This window comes from Rattus rattus, chromosome 18 (assembly GCF_011064425.1).
Source record: "Rattus rattus isolate New Zealand chromosome 18, Rrattus_CSIRO_v1, whole genome shotgun sequence".
In the NCBI taxonomy this organism is placed as follows: Eukaryota; Metazoa; Chordata; class Mammalia; order Rodentia; family Muridae; genus Rattus; species Rattus rattus.
In genome coordinates, this window is record NC_046171.1 from 24,090,668 (window position 1) to 24,116,787 (window position 26,120).

Here is a 26,120-nt window from a genome sequence, read left to right on the forward strand (position 1 = left end):
CTGTTAGCTTGTTTTCCATATTATTTTATTGTTCTTAGCTGAACTCTGGGTTTAGCCAACTTCTGGTACATACCCAATTGTGGTGAGAGCAGATTCCAAATCCTCCCTCACAGTGCCCACATTTCTAACTGCTTGGCCTTGCACAGGTGCTGCTCATCAATGTTAACACAGTTTCTACCATTGGGTCAGGGTCACCATGATGGTTTCTCTAGGATGCCATAGAGACCAATTATCATTTGCCAATGTAATTAACATAACAGTGTTGTCACACAAATAGATTTTCTTTATTTTTTCTTCCTTTGTTTTGTTAGATATTTTTCTATTTACATTTCTAATGTTACTCCCTTTCCTGGTTTCCTGTCCGTAAGCACCCTATCTCATCCCCCTCCCCTTCTTCTATAAGGGTGTTGTTCCCTTCCCCAACACCCACCCTTCCTGCCCACACCCCACATTCCCCTACACTGGGGGGGTCCAGCCTTGGCGGGATCAAGGTCTTCTCCTCCCACTGGCACCCAACAAGGCCATCCTCTGCTACATATGCAGCTGGAGCCAAGGGTCAGTCCATGTATAGTCCAAATATACTTTCCTTTTTTCCCCCCTTTTTAAAATTAGATATATTTCTTTACTCACATTTCAAATGTTATTCACTTTCCAGGTTTCCTGTCCATAAGCCCCCATTCCCTCCCCCTCCCCCATACGGGTGTTCCCTGCATCCACCCTCTCTTACAAACCCCCGCCCCTAACTTTGCGCTGTACAGGTTGTCCAACCTTGGCAGGATCAAGGGCTTCTCCTTTCACTGGTGCCCCAACAATGCTATTCTCTGCTACCTATGAAGTTGGAGCCCTAGGTCAGTCCATTTACAGCCTTTCGGTAGTGGTTTAGTCCCTGGAAGCTCTGGTTGGTTGGCATTGTTGTTCTTATGGGGTTGCAAGCTCTTTCAACTCTTTCAAACCTTCTTCTGATTCCCCCAAAGGGGGTGTGCTAGCATTGACCTCAGTATTGGACATGCTCTGAATGTGTCTCTCAGGAGAGATCTATATCCAGTCCCTTTCAATATGCACTTTTTAGCTTCATCAATCTTATCTAGTTTTGGTGGCTGTATAGTTATATGGGCCACATGTGGGTCAGGCTCTGAATGGCTGTTCCTTCAGTCTCTGCTCTAAACTATGGTTCCATATACCCTTGTATGGATATTTTTCCCCTTTTAAGAAGGAGTGGGAGCATCTGCATTTTGGTCATCCTTCTTGAGCTTCCTGTGGTCTGTGGATTGCATCTTGGGTAATTCGAGCTTTTGGGCTAATATCCACTTATCAATGAGTGCATACCAAGTGTGTTTTCCTGTGATTGGGTTACCTCACACAGGATAATATTTTCTAGTTCATTCCATTTGCCTATGAATTTCATGAAGTCATTATTTTTGATAGCTGAGTAGTACTTCATTTTGTATATGTACCACATTTTTTTAATCTATCCCTCTGATGAAGGGCATCTCGGTTCTTTCTACCTTCTGGCTATTATAAATAAGGCTGCTATGAACATAGTGGAGATTGTGTCTTTGTTGTATGTTGGAGCATCTTTCGGTATATGCCCAGGAGAGGTATAGCTGGGTCCTCAGGTAGTGGAATGTCCAATTTTCTGAGGAACCTCCAGACTGATTTCCAGAGTGGTTGCACCAGTTTGCAATCCCACCAATAGTGGAGGAGGGTTCTTCTTCCTCAACATCCTCGCCAGCATCTGCTGTCACCTGAGTTTTTGATCTTAGCCATTCTGACTAGTGTGAGGTGGAATCTCAGGGTTGTTTTGATTTGCATTTCCTTTATGACTAAGGATGTTGAACATGTCATTAGGTGCTTTTTGGCTATTTGATAATCCTCAGCTGAGAATGTTTTGTTTAGCTCTGTACCCCATTTTTAATAGGGTTGTTTGGCTCTCTGGAGTCTAACTTCTTGAGTTCTTTGTATATTTTGGATATTAGCCCTCTATCAGATGTAGTTTGTAGATTGAAAAAGATCTTTTCCCAATCTGTTGGTTGCTGTTTTGCCTTAATGACAGTGTCTTTTGCCTTACAGAAGCTTTGTAGTTTTATAAGGTCCCATTTGTCGATTCTTGATCTTAGAGCATAAGCCATTTGTGTTTTGTTCAGGAAATTTTCCCCAGTGACCATGTGTTCGAGACTCCTTCTCACTTTTTCTTCTATTAGTTTGAGTGTATCTGGTTTGATGTGGAGGTCCTTGATCCACTTGGACTTAAGCTTTGTACATGGTGATAAGAATGGATCCATCTGCATTCTTCTACATGTTGACCTCCAGTTGAAACAGCACCATTTGTTGAAAATGCTGTCTTTTTTCCATTGAATGGTTTGTCTCCTTTGTCTCCTTTGTCAAAGATCAAGTGACCATAGGTGTGTGGGATCATTTCTGGGTCATCAATTCTATTCCACTGGTCTATCTGTCTGTGTCTGTACCAATACCATGCAGTTTTTATCACTATTGCTCTGTAATACTGCTTGAGTTCAGGGATAGTGATTTCCCCAGAAGTTCTTTCATTGTTGAGGATAGTTTTTGCTATCCTAGGTTTTTTTGTTATTCCAAATGAATTTGCGAATTGCTCTTTCTGTCTCAATAAAGAATTGAGTAGGAATTTTGATGGGGATTGCATTGAATCTTTAGAATGCTTTTGCAAAATGACCATCTTTACTATATTAATCTTGCCAATCCATGAGCATGGGAAATCTTTCCATCTTCTGAGATCTTCCTCAATTTCTTTCTTCAGAGACTTGAAGTTTGTATCATACAGATCTTTCACTTGCCTGATCAAAGTTATACACCAAGATATTTTATATTATTTGGGACTATTGTGAAGGGTGTCATTTCCCTCATTTCTTTCTCAGCCTGTTTATCCTTTGGGTAGAGAAAGGCTACTGATTTATTTGAGTTCATTTTATACCCCGACACTTGGCTGAAGTTGTTTATCAGGTTAAGTAGTTCTCTGGTGGAACTTTTGGGGTCACTTAAGTACACTATCATATCATCTGCAAATAGTGATGTTTTGATTTCTTCCCTTCCAATTTGTATCCCTTTGACCTCCTTTTGATGTCTGATTACTCTGGCTAGGACTTCGAGTACTGACTTGAATAAGTAGGGAGAGAGTGGGCAGCCTTGTCTAGTCCCTGATTTTAGTGGGGTTGCTTCAAGTTTCTCGACATTTAGTGTGATGTTAGCTACTGGTTTGCTATATATTGCTTTTACTATGTTTAGATATGGGCCTTGAATTCCTGATCTTTCCAGGACTTTTATCATGAAGGGTTGTTGAATTTTGTCAAATGCTTTCTCAGCATCTAATGAAAAGATCATGTGGTTCTTATCTTTGAGTTTTTTTATATAGTGGATTACATTGATGGATTTTCATACATTAAACCATCCCTGCATCCCTGTGATGAAGCCTAATTGATCATGATGGATGATCGTTTTGATGTGTTCTTGGATTCGGTTTTCAAGAATTTTATTGAGTATTTTTGCATCAATATTTATAAGAGAAATTGGTCTGAAGTTCTCTTTCTTTGTTGGGTCTTTGTGTGGTTTCAGGATACGAGTAATTATGGCTTCTCAGATGGAATTTGGTAGTGCTCCGTCTGTTTCTATTTTGTGAAATAGTTTGAACAGTATTGGTGTGAGGTCTTCTATGAAGGTCTGATAGAATTCTGCACTAAACCCATCTGGTCCTGAGCTCTTTTTGGTTGGGAGACTTTTAATAACTGCTTCTATTTCTTTAGGAGTTATGGGTTTATTTAGATGGTTTATTTGTTCCTGATTTAACTTTGGTACCTGGTAACTGTCTAGAAAATTGTCCATTTCCTCCAGATTTTCCAGTTTTGTTGAATATAGGCTTTTGTAGAAGATCTGATAGTATTTAAAATTTCTTTAGATTCTGTTGTTATGTCTCCTTTTTCATTTCTGATTTTGTTAATTTGGATACACTTTCTGTGACCTCTGGTTAGTCTGGCTAATGGTTTATCTATCTTGTTGGTTTTTTCAAAGAACCAGCTCCTGGTTTTTTTGGTTTTTTTTTTTATTCTTTGTATTCTTTTGTATTCTTTCCCTTTCTACTTGGTTGACTTCAGCCCTGAGTTTGATTATTTCCTCCCTTCTACTCCTCTTGTGTGTATTTGCTTCTTTCTGTTCTAGAGCTTTTAGGTGTGCTGTCAAGCTGCTAATGTATGCTCTCTCCTGTTTCTTTTTGCAGGCACTCAGAGATATGAGTTTTCCTCTTAGCACCACTTTCATTCTGTCCCATACATTTGGTAATGTTGTATCTTCATTTTCATTAAATTCTAAGAAGTCTTTAATTTCTTTCTTTATTTCTTCCTTGACTAAGTTGTCATTAAGTAGAGCATTGTTCAACTTCCATGTATATGTGGACTTTCTGTCATTATTGTTGTTAAGTCTTAGTCCATGGTGATCTGAGAGGATGTATGGGATTATTTCTATCTTCCTGTATCTGTTGAGGCCTGTTTTGTGACTGATTATATGGTCAATTTTGGAGAATGTGCCATGAGGTGCTGAGAAGAAGGTATATCCTTTTGTTTTAGGATGAAATGTTCTATAAATATCTGTTAAATACATTTGGTTCATAACTTCTGTTAGTTTCTCTGTGTCTCTGTTTAATTTCTGTTCCATGATCTGTCCATTGAATAGAGTAGGGTGTCAAAATCTCCTACTATTATTGTGTGAGGTACAATGTGTGCTTTGAGCTTTAGTAAGGTTTCTTTTATGAATGTAGGTGCCCTTGCATTTGGAGCATAGATATTTAGGATTGAGCATTCATCTTGGTGGATTTTTCCTTTGATGAATATGAAGTGTCCTTCCTTATCTTTTTTAATGACTTTTGGTTGAAAGTCAATTTTATTTGATATCAGAATGGCAACTCCAGCTTGTTTCTTTGAGCCATTTGCTTGGAAAGTTGTTTTCCATCATTTACTCTGAGGTAGTGTCTGTCTTTGTCTCTGGGGTGTATTTCCTGCATGCAGCAAAATGCCAGGTCCTCTTTGCATATCCAGTCTTTTTATTGGGGAATTGAGTCCGTTGATGTTGAGAGATATTAAGGAATAGTAGTTGTCGCTTCCTGTTATTTTCATTGTTAGAGGTGGAATTATGTTTGTGTGTCTCTCTTTTAGTTTCATTGCAAGGAAATTATATTTTATATTCTTGCTTTCTGTGCAGTGTAGTTTCTCTCTTTGTGTTGGAGTTTTCCATCTATTATCTTTTGTAAGACTGGATTTGTAGAAAGATATTGTGTAAATTTGGTTTTGTCATGGAATATCTTGGTTTCTCCATCTATGTTAATTGATAGTTTTGCTGGATACAGTAACTTGGGCTGGCATTTGTGTTCTCTTAGGGTCTGTATGACATCTGTCCAGGATCTTCTGGCTTCATAGTCTCTGGTGAGAAGTCTGATGCAATTCTTATAGGTCTGTCTTTTTCCCTTACTGCTTTTAATATTCTTTCTTTGTTTTGTGCATTTGGTGTTTTAACTATTATGTGATGGGAGGAATTTCTCTTCTGGCTCAATCTATTTGGAGTTCTGTAGGCTTCTTGTATGTTTGTGGGCATCTCTTTCTTTAAGTTAGGGAAGTTTTCTTCTATAATTTTGTTGAATATATTTACTGGCCCTTTAATTTGGGAGTCTTCACCTATTATCCGTAGGTTTGATCTTCTCCTTGTGTCCTAGATTTCCTGTTATGTTTTGGGCTAGGAGCTTTTGCAATTTACATTATCTTTTGCCCCTGAGATTCTCTCCTCTTTCTCTTGTATTCTGTTGGTGATGCTTGTATCTACGACTCCTTGTCTTTTTCTTAGATTTTCTATATCCAGGGTTGTCTCCCTTTGTGCTTTCTATATTGTTTCTATTTCCATTTTCAATGTTCTTTATGTCTTTCTTAAAGTCTTCCATCATTATCAAAAATGTGAGTTTAACTCTAAATATTGCTTTTCCAGTGTGTTTTGATATCCAGTATTTTCTTTGTTGGGAGAACTGGGCTGTGATGATGCCAAGTAGTCTTGGTTTCTGTTGCTTAGGTTCCTGCTTTTGCCTCTAGCCATTGGCTTGTCTCTGGTGTTTACTTGTCTTGCTGTTTCTGAGAGTGACTTGACCCTGCTGTAGGCCTCTGTGTCAGCACTCCTGTAGAACTGTTTTCCTGTTTTCTTTCAGCCTTTTCTGAGAGCAGGTACTCTGATTTCAGGTATGTCAGTGCTCCTGGAGACTGTCTTCCAGCTCTAGGCGTGGGCAGGAATCAAAGGGACCTGCCCCTGATTGCTCCTAGATCCTTGCACCCAGTGGGCACAGTTGGCACTAGGTGATTGCCTCTTGGGTCTGGTCTGTGGGCAGAGGATAGTCTCCTCTGACTTCTCAGGAGTGTTCACACTTCTGAGGGTCCAGCTCTCTCCCCCACAAGATTTGAGTGTAGGGAGCTGTTTGGCCTGTTCAGTTTGGTCCTGGGCACACAGCAGAACTGTGAGTACCAGCAGCTGAGTGTTCCTATATTCCTGTGTCCAAAGGCACTGTGCAGTTTCCTCTTGGGTTGGAGATGTGGGCAGAGGTGTGCAGAAGTGGCAGTCTCTCCTGCGGTCTCAGAATGTCTGCATTTGTGGGTGTTCAGCTCTTTTACCCACAGGATTTGGGTGTAGAGAACTGTGGGATGCTATCAGTTCAATTCCGGGCAGAATCAGAAACAGGAAGTGCCCTGACCCAGAGGACTTCTGCCTCTGTGTGTCTTGAATGCACCAGGCAGGTCACTTGGTAGCAGAAAAGTGGGTCTTACCTCTGCTCTCTGGTGTGTTGGTGCTCCTGGAGACTGTCCGATAGATATAGATTATAGATATAGACATAGATACATACATAGAGATAGATAGATAGATAGATAGATAGATAGATAGATAGATAGATAGATAGATAGATAGATTAAATATACAGACATATATCTTTGGGAAGTAATCTCTTCAGTTTACTAAATCAGAAGTTTCTTGTGAGTTTCATGAACCTTATAAGCCTCATTCTTCCTCAGATATTTCTGAGATATATATATTTCATACATATGATATATATATGTATATATATATATATATATATATATACATATGAACCAAAGAAGGTGTCTCTCTGTCTGTTACTATAGCATCTTCTTTTTGGAATGGAGGGAATGGAGGGAAATTTCTATGTTTTAGACGGAGCATCACAGAGCAGTTAAAAATGGCTTTTGTCTTACAACCAATACAGAGAACATAGGCCATTGTGATTAACATTTATATAACCATTGCTATGACACTTTTTTTTTTACTTTTGTGGCTTTATGTTTGACCTCACCCACCTGCTTTTGTGTTGTTATTGTTGTTGTCGTTGTTGTTGCTTCTACACTCTAATTCATGCTTGTCTAGGCAACTCAAGCTGGGTTGTGGGAGGAGCAAAGGGAGCCACATTTTTTCCCTTTCCCCAGAGCTTGCCACTGAAAACAAGTAGAATGAGGAGGAGCACTATTTTCAGTCAACAAACTTTTCTTCAGACTAAGGATTTTTATTGAACATTGTGGAATTTGTCAAATACAGCTACTGCCTCTGGTTTCTGTGAATTTCTTCACTGTGATAACCGATTCTCTCCCTAACTCACTGTCACAACTATTACTTCCAACGTCCACTTAATTACTGCTAGAGGTATTACTAGACAGTAGAATGGCCAAGAACCCCAGGACATTACTGACCCAATCTGCTCTTTGTAAGCCCAAGGACATAACATGCAACACAAAGTGTCAGATACTGTCCATAGCAAGTGAGCTCTGGGCTTAGTCTTAATGACTATGTGGGGGTCCCACAGACTTTTAAGTCGTGTTTACCTTCTGAAGTACCTGTTGGTTTCAAGGTGGGGAAAGGATGAGATTCAGTTTGTGGGACAGAAATTATAGTGTCAAGATAAGTAAGCAAAGACCCACCTTAGAAAGGGAAAGGAACATGTGATTCTGTTCCTTAAATCTCTCTATTATGAAAAGCAAGCAACATAGATATGCATTTGCATCTAAGGTAGTTTTTTAACTTTTTTACTGATTCATTGGGATAGTACATCTTGCACTCCCTCCAATCCCCTTCATCTCCCTTTCCCTTCATATCTACCTCTGCCCTTGCAACCTCCCCCACAAAGAAAATTTAAAAATAAAACAAACAAATAAATCAACAACAACAACAAAAATCTCATCAGGAAAGCTGTGGTGTGACACAGTGTGTCCTCTTTTATCCACACATCTTTACTTGCAAATGTTCATTGCAATGAATCATTGGTCTGGTTCAAGGCCTCTTGCTTCTGCTACACTATCAATACTGGATTCTCTCCAGGACTCCTCTTGGATATCCTGTAGTTGCCCAGTGTCTTGGTGATCCTGCAGCTTTGGATCTGTAGAACCAGCCCTTTCACACAGACCAGCAGTTCATAGGCAAGGTAGATATTGGGTGGGCCAACTCAGATTCCTGGATCTGGGCCTGGGTAGTATCTGAGTTGGTCAGTCTGCCAGCTGTCTTTCACCCACATCACCAGGGCAAGCTCTCAAACACTGCCCTAGCTACCATACCCAGTGCTGCATCTGGCAAGGGACAGGGCCAACTCTCCTGCTCTCATGGCCCCATGTCAGCAAGACCAGCTCTACTGTGTAGCTCAGGCAAGATTTAGAGGCATCTCAAATGCCGGTGAGGGTCTGGGATAGCTCTCCTGCTCTCACAACTTCAGGTCCAGCTCACCTGCCCCTTCTCCATCAGGGCCATCTTTACTGTGCTGCCCAGGTTAGGCCTAAGCTTCACTCTTCAGTGCTGCAGCTGGCAAGAGATGGAGACATCTCTCCTAAGTCCAAAGTTTTAACCAGTCTGAGAAATACAATTATTTTACATTTAATCTTCCAATTTTTTTCTATTGATTAGTTTCCTTTCTATGTACTTCACTATTTCAACCTCCCATCTTTTTTTGTATTATAAATTTGTTGGTTTTTTTTCTTTTTTTCTCCATCTCTATTAAATTGGTTATTTCTTATTTACATTTCAATTGTTATTACCTTTTCCAGTTTTCAGACAAACGTCCCCCTAACCCTTCCCTCCCCCCTTCTATGAAGGTGTTCCCCTCCCCATCCTCCCCCCATTACCGCTCACCCTCCAACAATCCCGTTCACTGGGGGTTCAGTCTTGGCAGGACCAAGGGCTTCCCCTTCCACTGGTGCTCTTACTAGGCTACTCATTGCTACCTATGCAGTTGGATCCCAGGGTCAGTCCATGTATAGTCTTTGGGTAGTGGCTTAGTCCCTAGAAGCTCTGGTTGGTTGGCATTGTTGTTCATATGGGGTCTCAAGCCCCTTCAAGCTCTTTCAGTCCTTTCTCTAAATCCTTCAACAGGGGTCCTGTTCTCAGTTCAGTGGTTTGCTACTGGCATTCGCCTACGTATTTGACATGTTCTGGCTGTGTCTCTCAGGAGAGATCTACATCTGGTTCCTGTCAGCCTGCACTTCTTTGCTTCATCCATCTTATCTAGTTTGGTGGCTGTATATGTATGGGCCACATGTGGGGCAGGCTCTGAATAGGAGTTCCTTCAGCCTCTGTTCTAAACTTTGCCTTCCTATTCCCTCCCAAGGGTATGCTTGTTCCCCTTTTAAAGAAGGAGTGAAGCATCTGCATTTTGGTCATCCTTCTTGAGTTTCATGTGTTCTGTGCATCTAGGGTAATTCAAGCATTTGGGCTAATATCCACTTATAAACGAGTGCATACCGTGTGTGTTTTTCTGTGATTGGGTTACCTCACTCAGGATGATATTTTCCACTTCCATCCATTTGCCTATAAATTTCATAGTCATTGTTTTTGATAGCTGAGTAGTATTCCATTGTGTAGATGCACCACATTTTCTATATCCATTCCTCTGTTGAAGGGCATCTGGGTTCTTTCCAGCTTCTGGCTATTATAAATAAGGCTGCTATGAACATAGTAGAGGATGTGTCTTTGTTATTTGTTGGGGCATCTTTTGGGTATATGCCCAAGTGAGATATAGCTCGGTCCTGAGGTAGTTCTATGTCCAATTTTCTGAGGAAGCTCCAGACTGAATTCCAGAATGGTTGTACCAGTCTGTAATCCCACCTACAATGGCAGAGTGTTCTTCTTTCTCCACATCATTTCAGCCAGCATCTGCTGTCACTAGAGTTTTTGATCTTAGCCATTCTGACTGGTGTGAGGTGGAATCTCAGGGTTGTTTTCATTTGCATTTCCCTTATGACTAAAGATGTTGAACATTTCTTTAGGTGCTTTTCAACCATTCCCCATTCCTCAGCTGTGAATTCTTTGTTTAACTCTGAACCCCATTTTTAATAGGGTTATTTGTCTCCCTGAGGTCTAACTTTGTGAGTTCTTTGTATATTTTGGATATAAGGCCTCTATCAGTTCTAAGATTGGTAAAGATCTTTTCCCAATCTGTTGGTTGCCATTTTGTCCTAACCACAGTGTCCTTTGCCTTATAGAAGCTTTGCAGTTTTATGAGATCCCATTTGTCGATTCTTGATCTTAGAGCATAAGCCATTGGTGTTTTGTTCAGGAAATTTTCTTCAGTGCCCATGTGTTCGAGTCAATCCCCCATCTTACTGTAACAAAAAAATGTCTTGAGGAGTATAGTGCCACAGTGGTCATGCTAATAGTCTTTGTTCTTCTGCAGTTTGAGGTGGGAGGATCCCCTGAGCCATGGAAGCTAGGCTAGGCATCAATGTGAGATTTTGGTCAAAGAAAATAGCTTCCAAAGATATGATGGTGCATGTAAACTTTTATTTGTATTTTCCAGTGCAATCTTTTATTTCTAGGCAATTTCATTTCTCTGTTATATGAGCAAGCTTATTAAAAGGAGAAAATTGTCCGACATTGCTATTATTTAGTCTGCTCTGCCACACAGTATAGACTTTATTAGGTGTTATAAATATGAACTCAGAAAAAAGAGTTTTTAAATCACACACACACATATATATAGACTATCTTTTCTCTATTTGTCCAGACACACAGAGAAATGAAGCTAGCATCTACATTCATCTATAGTTGAAGATCATGACCCTTTTCTAGAACAGGAAGTACCTTACTTCCTACCAAATAAGGAGCTCTGTGATCTAAGCATATTTGCTATATTGAAAAACCCAGTATATCTGGTAGTGCATAGTAACAAACCACAGTAACAAGATTTAAACTACGGCAGAATCCAGAACAGGAAAGTATCTGATTCCCATTAAATAATAGACAGTTAATTCATCTTGATAATTTCATCAAAATGTTTATTTTTGTCACTGCCTGTCCAGATAATTATGGAAAGTTTCAGAAGAGTGATATTCAACCCTCTACTCTGAGGTCAGCCGCAATTGCAAAATGTAAACACTAAATATAATTGCTAATTATGTTTTCACATTACTTTGAAAACTGTTTGAAATGCATCCTAAAACTTATCATGGAGCCAAAATGCTGTAGATAGACTCCTCTAGTTGCCAGCAATAAAGTTCATTTCAGGGTTTACTGAAGTATATTCTAGGATGTAATATCTGAATTGGAAAACTGCTTGATCGGTCCTAACAGGCCACTGGACAGGCCCTGTTGCAGTCTCTTTCCATTTTAGTGAATTTCTGCTAGTTACTTGTTTCTTCTTCCAGGTAGTTGCTAATATTTTCTTGGTTGGTTTGTTTTGTTTTGATTTGTGGTTTTTCTCTCCATGCTTCTGGTGTTATACAGGATTCTCTGTCTTGTAGATTTTGCCCATTTTTTAAAAAGGAGTGTGTGTGTGTGTGTGTGTGTGTGTGTGTGTGTGTGTGTGTGTGTGTGTCTGTAGATCCTATGTCGAAGTTAGAGGACAGCTTCAGAAAGCTGGTCCTCCTCTTCTGTGAGTTCCAGGTGTCGAATTCAGGCCATCTTGTGAGCAAGAACCTCTCTCTCTCTCTGGGTATTGTTTGTCTTCTGCCCAATCAGTCATTCACTATGACTTTCTCTGTATATCATATGTTTGTAGTTCTGAAAAGAACATTTCTAATCTTCCCACTCAATTAGAAACCTTCTGGATAAAGTTTTTATGCTCGGTCATTTTCAGACCCCCTAGATGATCTGCCAGGCTCTCAAATGTCCACAGCAGCCCATCATCAACCATGACCGTAATGGTACAGCATGGCATCATGGGAACCCCTCAGAAATAATGCTCGGGTATTAAAACTATTCTGAGATAAACTAGTAAAATGTGACTCTTACCTTCTCAGAACGCTCTGACCTACATTTTGGAGCCTGCTGTTTACTTTCCTTTATTCCAGAGGCTGGACTTGGCAGGGACTCAGTGCACCAGACTCCACTTGTGCTTACCATGGGTATTGCAGTGGAGAGAATTGCCTGCCTTAAGTGTTTTACAGATAATAATCAAGTAAGTAAATCTTTTTTTAAAAAAAATGCTTCCCATAGGAAGCAGTCCAAGTGAAACCGCATTGTTTGTTGAAAGTCAGTATGTAAGACCATTAATGAGAGTGGACACATTTCTCAGAACAGTAAATTCAAAGAGAAACTTTGATAACAGAGAGGCAGACAGGAAAGTTATATTGTGATGCAGAAGACAGATTGGGTTTTCTTTTGAATTTAGAAAGGAAGTAAGCTGCAAACTTGCCCTAGTTATCTAGTTCTGTGGGGCTTTTCTTTTGTTTCTTCCCCCCAACCCCCACCTAAATGTTTCCAGTCCTTTCTGTGGGCATTCTGTGTTTTTTCAAATAATGTTGCCTGAGGTGACCTGATAAATATTTTCATGTGAATAGGAAAACTGCCAAAATAAAGTGAATTTGAACCAGATTTTTCAAGACAGAGACATCAATGTGTCTGAAGTTTATTTTTCTTTTAAAATTTTTCTTTTTTTATAAAGAAATGCTTTTGTACCGCATGTGTCTGAATTTTACTTATTGTCCATTCTTCTCCTCCTCCCTATTTTTCTTCTCTTTCCCTTTCCCTTTCCTCTTCTTCCTCTTCCTCCTCTTCTTAATTATATTTGTCTTCTTCCTTTTGTAAACAATTTTTATTGTTTATTTACCCTGAATGCTCCTTTCACAATCAAAGCTTGCCCAGAACTTTCACTGTGTTATCATCACAGCACTATATACTCCAAGGGCTATCTGTGGCTAACCTCTGGACGGTCCTTCTATAGTCAGGATAGAAATCTCTATTTCCCCTTTACAGCAGCTTCTATGCCCTCTTAACTGCCTCTTTTGTGCACACATACACACACACACACACACACACACACACATGCACACACATTCACAAATATATATACATACATATGCACACACATGTAGACACACACACATACACATATACACACATGCACATATACACACATGCATGCTGCACATATATTCGCCTTCTTTTACAACTTATCTTAAGTGACGTGCTAAAAAATGTAATCAGAAGGGTGCAAGGGAGAACCAGAAATCTGTAAGCAAGGCACAGTGAAATTCACAAACTAGACCACTCAATGGGTAGAAAGAAAGTTTATTGGGGGACACAAACTGCTGGAGAATAGAGAACAGCACCCTGCAGGAAAAGCTTTGCCAGTTTTATTGGAACAGGCAGTATCAGAGGAGGGTGCAGACCAGAAAAGCCTGTGAGGAGTTTGCATGGGGACTTTGATCTGTTGTAGGCTGTTTTGGTTAATTGGCCTTTGTACAGGGTAGTTTAACCATTAGAGAAGTAGATAAGGAAAGTAATGACCTGCCCTATGAAATTCCTGAGGAGTACTGAGTTTAGGTGTCTATTTACCTTCTGTTTACCTAGCAGGGTCCTGTCTGGGCTGGCCCTCCACTGCCAGTACTACCATTTTGGGTCACTTTGGACCCAACAGCATCTCTTTGTTTCCAAGCCTTTGTTTCTGCTGTATTTGTTAAGATCTCTCACTGTTGTATAGAACTGATATTTGCTGATTGACTTATTCCTGGACCTCATTCAAGCAAGGAGCACATCACCGTGATTTCCTAGCTGTCCACTTCTCCAGGTGATAAAGCCTTCTAGAGGGGATTCTGATTCCCCACGTTACTTCCTGGGGCAGATATAAGCATAGGATATTTCCATGGAGTACTCATCCTGGAAACTCACACTCTACCCAGGACAAACTGTTAATGAGGAAGCTAGGAGAAAGGTACATTCTTATCTCACAGATTTCACCCAAATATTAAACTATTTGGATGCCTTGCCACTATCTTTTTTTTTTTTAATTAACTTGAGTATTTCTTATGTACATTTCGAGTGTTATTCCCTTTCCCGGTTTCCGGGCAAACGTCCCCTTCCCTCCCCCCCTTCCTTGTGGGTGTTCCTCCCAACCCTCCCCCATTGCCGCCCTCCCCCAACAGTCTAGTTCACTGGGGTTCAGTCTTAGCAGGACCAGGGCTTCCCTTCCACTGGTGCTCTTACTAGGATATTCATTGCTACCTATGAGGTCAGAGTCCAGGGTCAGTCCATGTATAGTCTTTAGGTAGTGGCTTAGTCCTGGAGCTCTGGTTGCTTGGCATTGTTGTACATATAGGGGTCTCGGCCCTTCAAGCTCTTCAAGTTCTTTCTCTGATTCCTTCAACGGGGGTCCTATTCTCAGTTCAGTGGTTTGCTGCTGGCATTCGCCTCTGTATTTGCTGTATTCTGGCTGTGTCTCTCAGGAGAGATCTACATCCGGCTCCTGTCGGTCTGCACTTCTTTGCTTCATCCATCTTGTCTAATTGGGTGGCTGTATATGTATGGGCCACATGTGGGGCAGGCTCTGAATGGGTGTTCCTTCAGTCTCTGTTTTAATCTTTGCCTCTCTCTTCCCTGCCTAAGGTATTCTTGTTCCCCTTTTAAAGAAGGAGTGAAGCATTCACATTTTGATCATCCGTCTTGAGTTTCATTTGTTCTAGGCATCTAGGGTAATTCAAGCATTTGGGCTAATAGCCACTTATCAGTGAGTGCATACCATGTATGTCTTTCTGTGATTGGGTTAGCTCACTCAGGATATTTTCCAGTTCCAACCATTTGCCTAGGAATTTCATAAAGTCATTGTTTTTGATAGCTGAGTAATATTCCATTGTGTAGATGTACCACATTTTCTGTATCCATTCCTCTGTTGAAGGGCATCTGGGTTCTTTCCAGCTTCTGGCTATTATAAATAAGGCTGCGATGAACATAGTGGAGCATGTGTCTTTTTATATGTTGGGGCATCTTTTGGGTATATGCCCAAGAGAGGTATAGCTGGGATCCTCAGGCAGTTCAATGTCCAATTTTCTGAGGAACCTCCAGACTGATTTCCAGAATGGTTGTACCAGTCTGCAATCCCACCAACAATGGAGGAGTGTTCCTCTTTCTCCGCATCCTCACCAGCATTTGCTGTCACCTGAGTTTTTGATCTTAGCCATTCTCACTGGTGTGAGGTGAAATCTCAGGGTTGTTTTGATTTGCATTTCCCTTATGACTAAAGATGTTGAACATTTCTTTAGGTGTTTCTCAGCCATTCGGCATTCCTCAGCTGTGAATTCTTTGTTTAGCACTGAACCCCATTTTTTAATAGGGTTATTTGTCTCCCTGAGGTCTAACTTTTTGAGTTCTTTGTATATTTTGGATATAAGGCCTCTATCTATTGTAGGATTGGTGAAGATCTTTTTCCCAATCTGTTGGTTGCCGTTTTGTCCTAACCACAGTGTCCTTTGCCTTACAGAAGCTTTGCAGTTTTATGAGATCCCATTTGTCGATTCTTGATCTTAGAGCATAAGCCATTGGTGTTTTTGTTCAGGAAATTTTTCCAGTGCCTTGCCACTATCTTATACAAGAATAATTTTTAGAATTTGTAGGCTGTTTCCTACACTTCTTAAACAGCCAAAGATTGGAGTAGAAAAATGAGGCCATGAAATAATGCCAAGTGTTCCGAGTTTAAGACCCAGGCAGTTCTTACAGTGCATGGAGCTCAGGACATGAGTGGGGAGGCCAAGAAGGAGGGCCACTTGTTAATACAGAGAGTCTGGAGAGGCATGCAGAATGAAGGCTCCCAAAAAATTGGGTGGAAATGGAAAGCCAGGCCAGAGACGGTGCTTCTCAACACAGTGCAGGCAAAGCAGGGATGAGGGCCAAAGCATCATCTGTGCCACATTTTAAGTCTGGACTGGATTCATCACTTCCTCTAATTCTTCAACCAGAAAAACTGGATGCTAATCAGATTACATTTTAGCTTAACTTCTTCTTTTGCCATTGCTATTTACCATAGCCTAACTCACAACCAAAAGCAGAGCATAATGAACTATTTTCACTTCTGTTTTTTTTCTCCTTCTTCTCACATATATTAAAGTAAGTGGGAGCTCTTGGTAAATGGGAATTAAATTCCACAGAAGTCACAGCCCAACATAGTACAGCATTCCAGAGAAGGCTGGCATCTGAGTTTAGCTGAATGTCAGGCCATTTTCCTACTTAACATTTTTGGGCAGAAAAGAAAGGAGTAGAACTAAATTAAAAGGAAAGAAAAGTTTTGTGGTTAGAAAATTTCCAATAATTAAAAGATGATAATATTAACAGTCAAACCAATCCATAAAATAGTTTAAGAATTTTTACTATTTGGATTGGGATTATAGTAGATAGGTTATTTTTAAAAAGAAACTTTAAAAATATGTAGCCGCCTAAATTCTTCTCCCATTAAGTAGGAAAAAAAAACCTGTGTAATATAATCTAACACATAGATGATCTTTCTGTTCTACAGGGATGGGTAGAAGAAAAACGTGGGGAATTATTTCTTGTGGAAATCATGTTTGTGTAGCCACTGAGGGTTATGGATTTTAGAACTCAGATTGGGGAAGAACCCAGAGACACATGAGTAGCTTTTGTTATTGTTCCAACATGAAGAAGAGGTGCCTTCAGGAAAATGATCCCTAAACTTTAGTGATTACACTTGAGAACAATGTTTTTCCTTTAGCCACAGAGAAGTATCTGTTAAGGCTTGGTGCTCAGTTGATTCTGAAAGTCCCTAAACAAAACCCCTGCTTCCTTTCACTTTATTGACAATTGTATGTCCTTCCCTTCTAGTTGTGATCAAATTTTACAGCAGTAAGTCAGGTGTCCTCCAAGCATCTTCTCTCCTTGGTGCTATTACCATGATTACAATCATTCAGCAGAGACGCTTAAATGTTCCATGTCAGCATATGTAAACCAGGCTTCCTTGGTTTGCATAGGGGCCTCTTAGTTTTATTCATTTGTTTAGTGTACATATTGTATGAATGTGTAGATGAACATGTATGCATATTCATGTGTGGGCATGCACACGTAATCACCTATAAGCATATATTTGGAGGCCAGAGGACATCTCTGTCATTCCTTAAGAGTCATCAGCCTAGGTTGATGTGATGATATATGTCTTTAATGTCAGCACTCAGGAGACAGGCAGGTCTATAAGTTCAAGGCCAGCGTATTCTACAACGTGAATGCCAGAACAACCAAGGCTACACAGAGAAACTGTCTGGAGCCTCGGGAATTGGAGGGAATGGACACAAGGACAGAGAACAACGAAAAGGAGGCATCAGGCTTGTTTTTCCAGAGAAGGTTCTCTCATTGGCCTGAATCTCACCAAGTAAGCTGGACTGGCTGGCCAGCAAGCCCCAATGCCCTCTGTTTCTCCAGCTGCCTGGCTCTGAGGTTCTATGTGCAGTACTAAGACTGGAAATTTTATGTGCATCCCCAGACTCAAACACAGGTCTTCATGTCTCAAGGCATGCATTTTTTCAGCTGAGATGTCTCTCTGGCTCCAGAGGTCTCTCTCCCAACCCCCATAATGCTTAACATCTCTCAATCAAATTCATAAAATAAAGAGAAGAAAGAAAGGAAGGAAGGGAAGAAGGAAGGAAGGAATGAAGGAAGAAAAAAGAAAGGGAGAAAAAGAGAGAAGAAAGGCCAAAATTTTCAGGGAAACCAAACCTTCACCTCCAAGCCCTTACTCTTTATTTGTTTGTTTTACATTGAGCCTGAGTTATAATTGATGTAATTATAAAAAGCACCTGAACATGTTTAATGTGAATCTTACAGTGCATGAGAGCCTTCATTAAGAAGCTGAGAACCAAAGGATTGAATACTAATTAGAAAAGAATGATATGTTGCAAAAGAGCAACTAAATTAATTAGACAGGAAGGCTGGGCGATGATAGTTACATTAATGAAGTCTGTAGAGAGTGTTCTCAGCCTCCATTTCTCATGCTATACAACAAGAATGAAGCTCTCCCTTGTGCTGTAGAGAGAGCATCTTGTTTGGGGATCCCATCTATCTTTTGCTTTTGAAAACAACATGAGGGTCAAAGTGACCTTCTGCTTCTGATGTTTTGCACATACCTTTAACTCAAAAGTAGCATGGCAGAGTGACACACTTAGGGAGTGTGAAGTGGCTTCAAAACTTTTGAAACAAACCAGCTCCTGTGGGTTGGAAATAGTAATAGCTTTGAGAGCATTTCATCAGTGTGCTTATGTATAAATAATTTATTTATCGAGAATGAAAACTATGAAGCAAATACTCTGGGAAATGAAATCCTGCAGAACTTTCTCAGTATAAAGAATTAGAAGCATCAGAAAGGCCAACTGAATTCTGTGCCATCCCTGCCAACTCATTGTCTGGATAGGTCAATACTTGGTCAATCCAGATGTGCCCTGACTTCTCCCAACTCTCTGGGCAGCGGTTCTCAGCAGTAGCTGCTCTTTAAAACTCCTGAGCATCACAGAAATTTCGGTGCTCAAGGCCAACTGTCGACCAGTGAAGTATTGGTTTCTTAATACAAAAAAGGCAATAGAATATTGTTAATGTTCCCTGACTATTTCTAATGAACATTTGTGTTTAGAGGAAGGGTTTAGAGCAACTGTGTCTCATGTTGCTGTAAGCAATGAGGTAGAACTCTCATTCATGCCCATTAAACTCTTCAAATAAAATAAAATGAATAAGGTGCACTGGAGTAAAGTGAGAAAACATTCCAAAGTTATGAGGCATGCTAAGGAGCTGGTTAAAATGGAGCACTTTCTTCCTTGACTGGGGAGGTGGGCTGATCTCCAGATAGCAAGAAGGTAAAGAAATCGTGTATTCTACACCCTTACTCCAATGACATGGAAACTATTAGAAAATGAATTCAGAAACTAAGTTTTTAAAAAACTGCCTTGCTTCATGTACAAGGTAAGTGAACTCAGAGTCAGCCAACTGCTTAAGGAAGTAAATTTTTGGAAAGCCCTGATCATTGTCCCTTATGTTTCCACATCCCACCATGCAGATTCCAATAAACCCGCTGGGAATAATAACCCTGTCCTGTTTAAACCATCAGCATTCCTCAACTGAAGACTACATTTCTTTCTGTTGGCATCTAGGGCTCAAATGCATTTACAACACAACTTGTCACCATTTACCAGGACTTAGGTAGTAAACTCTACCAAGGATAATCACATTTTAATGTTTTGTCCCTATAGTCATTTGTTAGATCATATAATCATTTTATCCTCTTCTTTGAAATGATCTAGTAAATGCAATTAGGGTACTTAATTTAATCTGTTTTCATTATAATGTATATATATTTTTTCTTCTGGTATTGATATTGATGCAAGTTTAGAAAATTATAAAAAATGAACTGTTCCGACAAAAATAAATATATAACAGTTTAAGTTTAGGGAGAATTCTAAACCTTTTATGAACGCCCCACCAATGTAAATCTTAGCAATCATAATTTTTAACTAAGGTACCAAGAATAAACAAAGTGAAACTATAACCTCATTAATATATAGAAGCTGAGCTGAGCACAGCTGCCCCAGATGTCCAGACACTGGATGTAGAAGGCTCCAGTGCTCCCACCAGAGTCCACGACCCTTGAAGACAGACACTTATTCCCAGGAACATACCAGAAAGTAGGCTCACGGGGGACCCGTGGGCTGCTGCCTATAATTAAGGTAGCTGAATGAGACATGTACTAATTCAGTATTTTCCTATTTCAAATCAGAGCACACATTGTTAAAGGTATCATTGTGAAATGGCAGTGTTTGTGTTAGCAGTCAGAAAATTATGGGTTCCAGTTCATTTCCCATACCTTAACAATGGATTTATTAACTGTTACAACAATAAACAATAAACTGTCTGAACTTTAATGTATTTTGTACTAAGAAAATATGGAAACAGGAACACTCTGCCTCATGGTATGCTTATGGAATTTAAGTGAAATACAAAAACAACACCTCAAAACTGGCTGAGTATTTAAAATTAATTTAATGAAATACCAACAGGAATGAGGCAGTAGTTTGGTTCTGAATCAAAGAACCAACTGTGGAGTTCTTCAGAGTGATACAAAGCGAGAGCATAAGCAGGGCACTTACCCAGTCAATTTCCTGAGGCTTGAAAAGACGTGCCTCTCCAGCCTGAAAGAGCAGATCTTGTAACAGAAATGTCCCTGTCTGAAAGCATTTTTTAGAAACATTTGTAGACGTTTAATATGAAAGGCCACCTTTGAGAATATAGGCAAATATTGTGCTCTTAACAGGGATATATCAGGTGTTAAGTCCTAACATCTCTTTCAAGGGCATTCCCTCAGAGACTGTCAAGAAATGCTTCCCTAAAGTTTCTCCACTTTCCAACACCACCATGAGCGGAAAACCTATGTACAGGGGTCTTTAGAAGACATTTCAGACCCAAATGCATAGTGAATAATCTAAATTGGACTTCGCCTGGTTGCTTCTTTATTATAATAAATGCACTGCCATGTTTTGCTAACATTTCCTATAAACTAGTAGTTTTCTCTAAATGCTTGTTTATCTTCTGGTTTTGCGCTTTAGTAAATAATACTTCCCAGGGGGTACTGTGCGCTTACTTTTATCCTGCATCACAAGATATCAACTGTCCGCTTGCTGTTTTTGAGGAAGCGAATGTAGATAAGGGGCTTCGAGTTGCACAGGATTTGACTCACTTATTTTCACCTAATAGTTTAGAATTTAATACTTCTTGTTGACATCCATTATGTCATTAGGCGTTGTTAAACTTTCTCTTTTTTTTTTTTTTTTTCTAGTTCTGAAAAGCACTACCTAAAGCAACAAAAAGATCAATAAGGGGGTATAAGATGGCATAGAATAACAGCTTTTGTGTACTCAGATAACAACCCCTTTGGAGACATAATGGAACGAGACAACATTGAGAACAGCAACATAGAATACTGACAAATAACTGTTGCAAGAAACTTATGTGAGATAGCCCATAAAACATGCCTAGAGCATCAAGAATAGCTTTGAACAAACGGAATGACCCCAAAGTTCTTGGATAGGTTGAGATAACAAAGATGTCTTAGTGAGTAGGTCTGGGGCATAACTCTGAAATTATGAATTCTGTCTAATCTCCTTCTCCAGCATGACTGGCTCCATACTTCGGAATCTTGATTCTCAAAACGTGACTACTGAATCAGTGACATCAGCATTACCAGAGAACTGCTAAAAATGTCACTAGGTCCTCTGGAAGAGAAACTCAAAATGCTATATTTTACTTAGCTAGATGATGTCAACATGAGCCGAGTGTGAGAAACCTTTAAGCTCAAATTTCATTTGAATAGGAGTCAAATACATGTTTTCAGAGCAAACTGGATTCAACAGGAGTGGAGTGTGGCTCTAACTTTTTTTCTTTTATTGGATATTATTTTATTAACATTTCTAATGCTATTCCCTTTCCTGATTTCCCTGACATAAGCCTCCTATCCCATTCCCCTCCCCTTCTTCTATAAGTGTGCTCCCCTCCCCAACCACCCCCACTTCATTCCTCACCCTGACATTCCCCTACACTGGGGGGTCCAGCCTTGGCAGGACCAAGGGCTTCTCCTTCCATTGGTTCCCAACAAGGCCATCCTCTGCTACATATGCAGCTGAAGCCATTGGTCAGCCCAGTCTTTGGGTAGTGAGATAGTCCCTGGCAGCTCTGGTTGGTAGGCATTGTTGTTCTTATGGGGTTGCAAGCCCCTTCAGCTCTTTCAATACTTTTTCTAATTCCTCCAACTGGGGGTCCCATTCTCAGTTCAATGGTTTGCTGCTAGCATTCACCCCTGTATTTGTCACACTCTGGCTGAGCCTCTCAGGAGACAGCTATATCAGGCTCCTGTCAGCATGCACATCAATCTTATCTAGTTTTGGTGGCTGTATATATTTGGCCTGTATATACCTGTGGAGCAGGTTCTGAATGGCTGTTCCTTCAGTCTCTGCTCCAAACTTTGCCTCCATATACCCTCCTATAAATATTTTTGTTCCCCGTTTTAAGAAGGAGTGAGGCATCCATACTTTGCTGGTCCTTCTTGAGCTTCATGTGGTCTGTGGATTGTATCTTGGGTAATTCGAGCTTTTGGGCTAATATTCACTTATCAGTGAGTGCATACCATGTGTGTTTTTCAGTGATTGGGTTACCTCACTCAGGATGATATTTTTTAGTTCAATCCATTTGCCTATGATTTTCATAAAGTCATTGTTTTTGATAGCCGAGTAGTATAGATGTACCTCATTTTCTATATCCATTCCTCTTTCGAAGGGCATCTGGGTTCTTTCCAGCTTCTAGCTATTATAAATCAGGCTGCTATGAACATAGTGGAGCACGTGTCTTTGTTATATGTTGGAGTATCTTTTGGGTATATGCCCAGGAGAAGTATAGCTGGGTCCTCAGGTAGTACAATGTCCAATTTTCTGAGGAACCTTCAGACAAATTTCCAGAATGGTTGTACCAGTCTGCAATCCCACCAACAACTGAGGAGTGTTCCTCTCTCTCCACATCCTTGCCAACATCTGTTGTCACATGAATTTTTGATCTTAGCCATTCTGACTGGTGTGAGGTGGAATCTAAGGGTTGTTTTGATTTACATTTCCCTGATGACTAAGGATGTTGAACATTTCCTTAGGTACTTCTCAGCCATTCAGTATTCCTCGGCTGAGAATTCTTTGTTTAGCTCTGTACCCCATTTTTAATAGGGTTATTTGGCTCTCTGGAGTCTAAGTTCTTGAGTTCTTTGTATATTTTGGATATTAGCCCTCTATTGGATGTAGGATCTTTTCCCAATCTGTTGGTTGCCATTTTGTTCTAATAACAGTGTCCTTTACCTTACAGAAGCTTTGCAGTTTTATGAGGTCCCATTCATCGATTCTTGATCTTAGAGCATAAACCATTAGTGTTGTGTTCAGGAAATTTGCCCCAGGGCCCATGTGTTCGAAACTCTTCCCCACTTTTTCTTCTATTAGCTTGAGTGTATCTGATTTTATGTGGAGGTCCTTGATCCACTTAGACTTAAGCTTTGTACAGGGTGATAAGAATGGACTGATTTGCATTCTTCTACATGCTGACCTCCAGTTGAAACAGCACCATTTGTTGAAAATGCTGTCTTTTTTCCATTGGATGGTTTTAGCTCCTTTTGTCAAAGATTGAGATGACCATTGGTGTGTGGGATCATTTCTGGATCATCAATTCTATTCCATGAATCTACCTGCCTGTCTCTGTACCAATACCATACAGTTTTTATCACTACTGCTCTGTAATACAGCTTGAGGTCAGGGATGGTGATTCCCCCAGAAGTTCTTTAATTGCTGAATATTGATTTTGCTATCCTGGGTTTTTCTTATTCCAAATGAATTTGCAAATTGTTCTTTCTAACTCTGTGAGGAATTGAGTTGGAATTTTGATGGGAACTGCATTCAATCTGCAGATTGCTTTTGGCAAAATGGCCATTTTTACTATATTAATCCTGCCAATTTATGAGCATAAGAGATCTTTCCATCTTCTAAGATCTTCAATTTCTTTCTTCAGAAACTTGAAGTTCTTGTCATACAGATCTTTCACTTGCTTGGGTAGAGTCACACCGAGGTATTTTATGTTATTTGTTACTATTGTGAAGGGTGTCATTTCCCTCATTTCTTTCTCAGCCTGTTTATCCTTTGAATAGAAGAAGGCTACTGATTTGTTTGAGTTAATTTTATATCCAGCCACTTTGCTGAAATTGTTTATCAGGGTTAGTAGTTCTCTAGTAAAACGTTTGGGGTCACATAAGTATACTATGATATCATCTTCGAATAGTGATATTTTGACTTCTTCCTTTCCAATTTGTATCCCTTCCACCTCCTTTTGATGTCTGATTGCTCTGGCTAGGACCTTGAGTACTATAATGAATAAGTAGGGAGAGAGTGGGCAGCCTTGTCTAGTCCCTGATTTTAGTGGGATTGCTTCAAGTTTCTTGCCATTTAGTTTGATGTTGGCTACTTGTTTGCTCTATATGGCTTTTACTATGTTTAGATATGGGCCTTGAATTCCTGATCTTTCCAAGACTTTTAATATGAAGGGTTGTTGAATTTTGTCAACTGCCTTCTCAGCATCTAATGAAATGATCATGTGGTATTTTTTCTTTGAGTTTGTTCATATAGTGAATTATGATGATGGATTTCCATGTATTGAACCATCCCCGCATCTCTGGGATGAAGCCTACTTGATCATGATGGATGATAGTTTTGATGTGTTCTTGGATCTATTTGCAAGAATTTTATTGAATATTTTTGCATCAATATTCATAAGAGAAATTGGTCTGAAGTTCCATTTCTTTGTTTGGTCTTTGTGTGGTTTAGGTATAAGAGTAATTGTGGTTTCATAGAAGGAATTGGGTAGTGACCCATCTGTTTCTATTTTGTGAAATAGTTTGGAGAGTATTGGTGTGAGGTCTTCTATGAAGATCAGATAGAATTCTGCACTAAACCCATCTGGTCCTGGGCTCTTTTTGGTTGGGAGATTTTAATAACTGCACCTATTTCTATAGGAGTTATGGGGCTGTTGAGATGGTTTAACTGATCCTGACTTAACTTTGGTACCTGGTATCTATCTAGAAAATTGTCCATTTCATCCAGATTTTCCTGTTTTGTTGAGTATAGGCTTTGGTAGTAGGATCTCATGATTCTTTGAATTTCCTCAGTTTCTGATTTTTTGTCTCCCTTTTCATTTCTGATTTTGTTAATTTGGATACTCTCTCGGTACCCTCTAATTAGTCTGGCTAAGGGTTTATCTATCTTGTTGATTTTCTCAAAGAACCAGCTCCTGGTTTTGTTGATTCTTTGTATAGTCTTTTTTGTTTCTCCTTGGTTGATTTCAGCCCTCAGTTTGATTATTTCCTGACTTCTACTCCTCTTGGGTGTATTTGCTTCTTTTTGTTTGTTAGGTGTGTTGTCAAGCTGCTAGTGTATGCTCTCTCCAGTTTCTTTGGGGAGGCACTTAGAGCTATGAGTTTTCCTCTTAGCACAGTTTTCATTGTGTCCCATAAGTTTGGGTACATTGTGCCTTCATTTTCATTAAATTCTAAAAAGTCTTTAATTTCTTTCTTTATTTCTTCCTTGACCAAGTTATCATTGAGTAGAGTGTTGTTCATCTTCCATGTGTATGTGGGGTTTCTATCATTTTAGTTTTTATTGAAGACCAACCTTATTCTGTGGTGATCTGATAGGTTGCATGGGATTATTTCAATCTTCTTGTGGCGCTAACTTCTAACAAGCTCCTCCTTGAAGCTGATGTTCTGAGATAATAATGCATTCAGAAGGAAGACTTTAGGGCCAATCCATCTATCTCCAGCTTACTCAAAATCAACTTAGCCTATAACTTCCCTCACTCTCATTTTGACCCGGGTATTAACAACAAATAGAACTTAAATGTGTTACCGCTCCAATATCATGTTTGGTTTCATTGGAATTTAGCCTACAGCGCTGTGATCTTTTCAGATAAAATTTAACAAAAAATAATTTGAAAATACATTTCAAGCTTCAGTGGGGATATTTTGGAGAGGCACTCATTCATGTTCATTAAATAATGACATCTGGGGTTATGGTGCTACTTGGAACCTAAGAGAAGAAAATGCCAATGGGAAAGAAAAAGAGAATCTTTGTATACAGAAAGCTATATTTTGCTTCTAGATTTTTATATACTTTTTGGGTTTTTTTATTTTGAAAGGTTGCCATGTATTGTTTCAGGTTACCCTCTAACTTAGTGACTTAACACAGTAAGTATTTACTGAACCTCACTATGTTCCAAAATGGAAATCAATGGGACACAGACTCATATGAAGT

General features: G+C 39.7%; 2 protein-coding genes across 4 annotated transcripts in view; both read left to right on the forward strand.

Moving 5' to 3' along the window:
• The window catches only part of P4ha1 (prolyl 4-hydroxylase subunit alpha 1), a 1,160,453-nt gene that overhangs the window by 22,470 nt on the left and 1,111,863 nt on the right, over nt 1-26,120 (forward strand). The gene's annotated exons all lie outside the window — the stretch shown is intronic.
• Nucleotides 11,821-26,120, forward strand: part of Trappc3l (trafficking protein particle complex 3 like) — a 36,568-nt gene continuing 22,268 nt past the window's right edge. Inside the window, exon 1 of the mRNA XM_032888370.1 lies at nt 11,821-12,439. Within this exon, the coding sequence (XP_032744261.1) occupies nt 12,383-12,439 (57 nt within the window). The 5' untranslated portion in view covers nt 11,821-12,382. The remainder of the gene's footprint in view (nt 12,440-26,120) is intronic.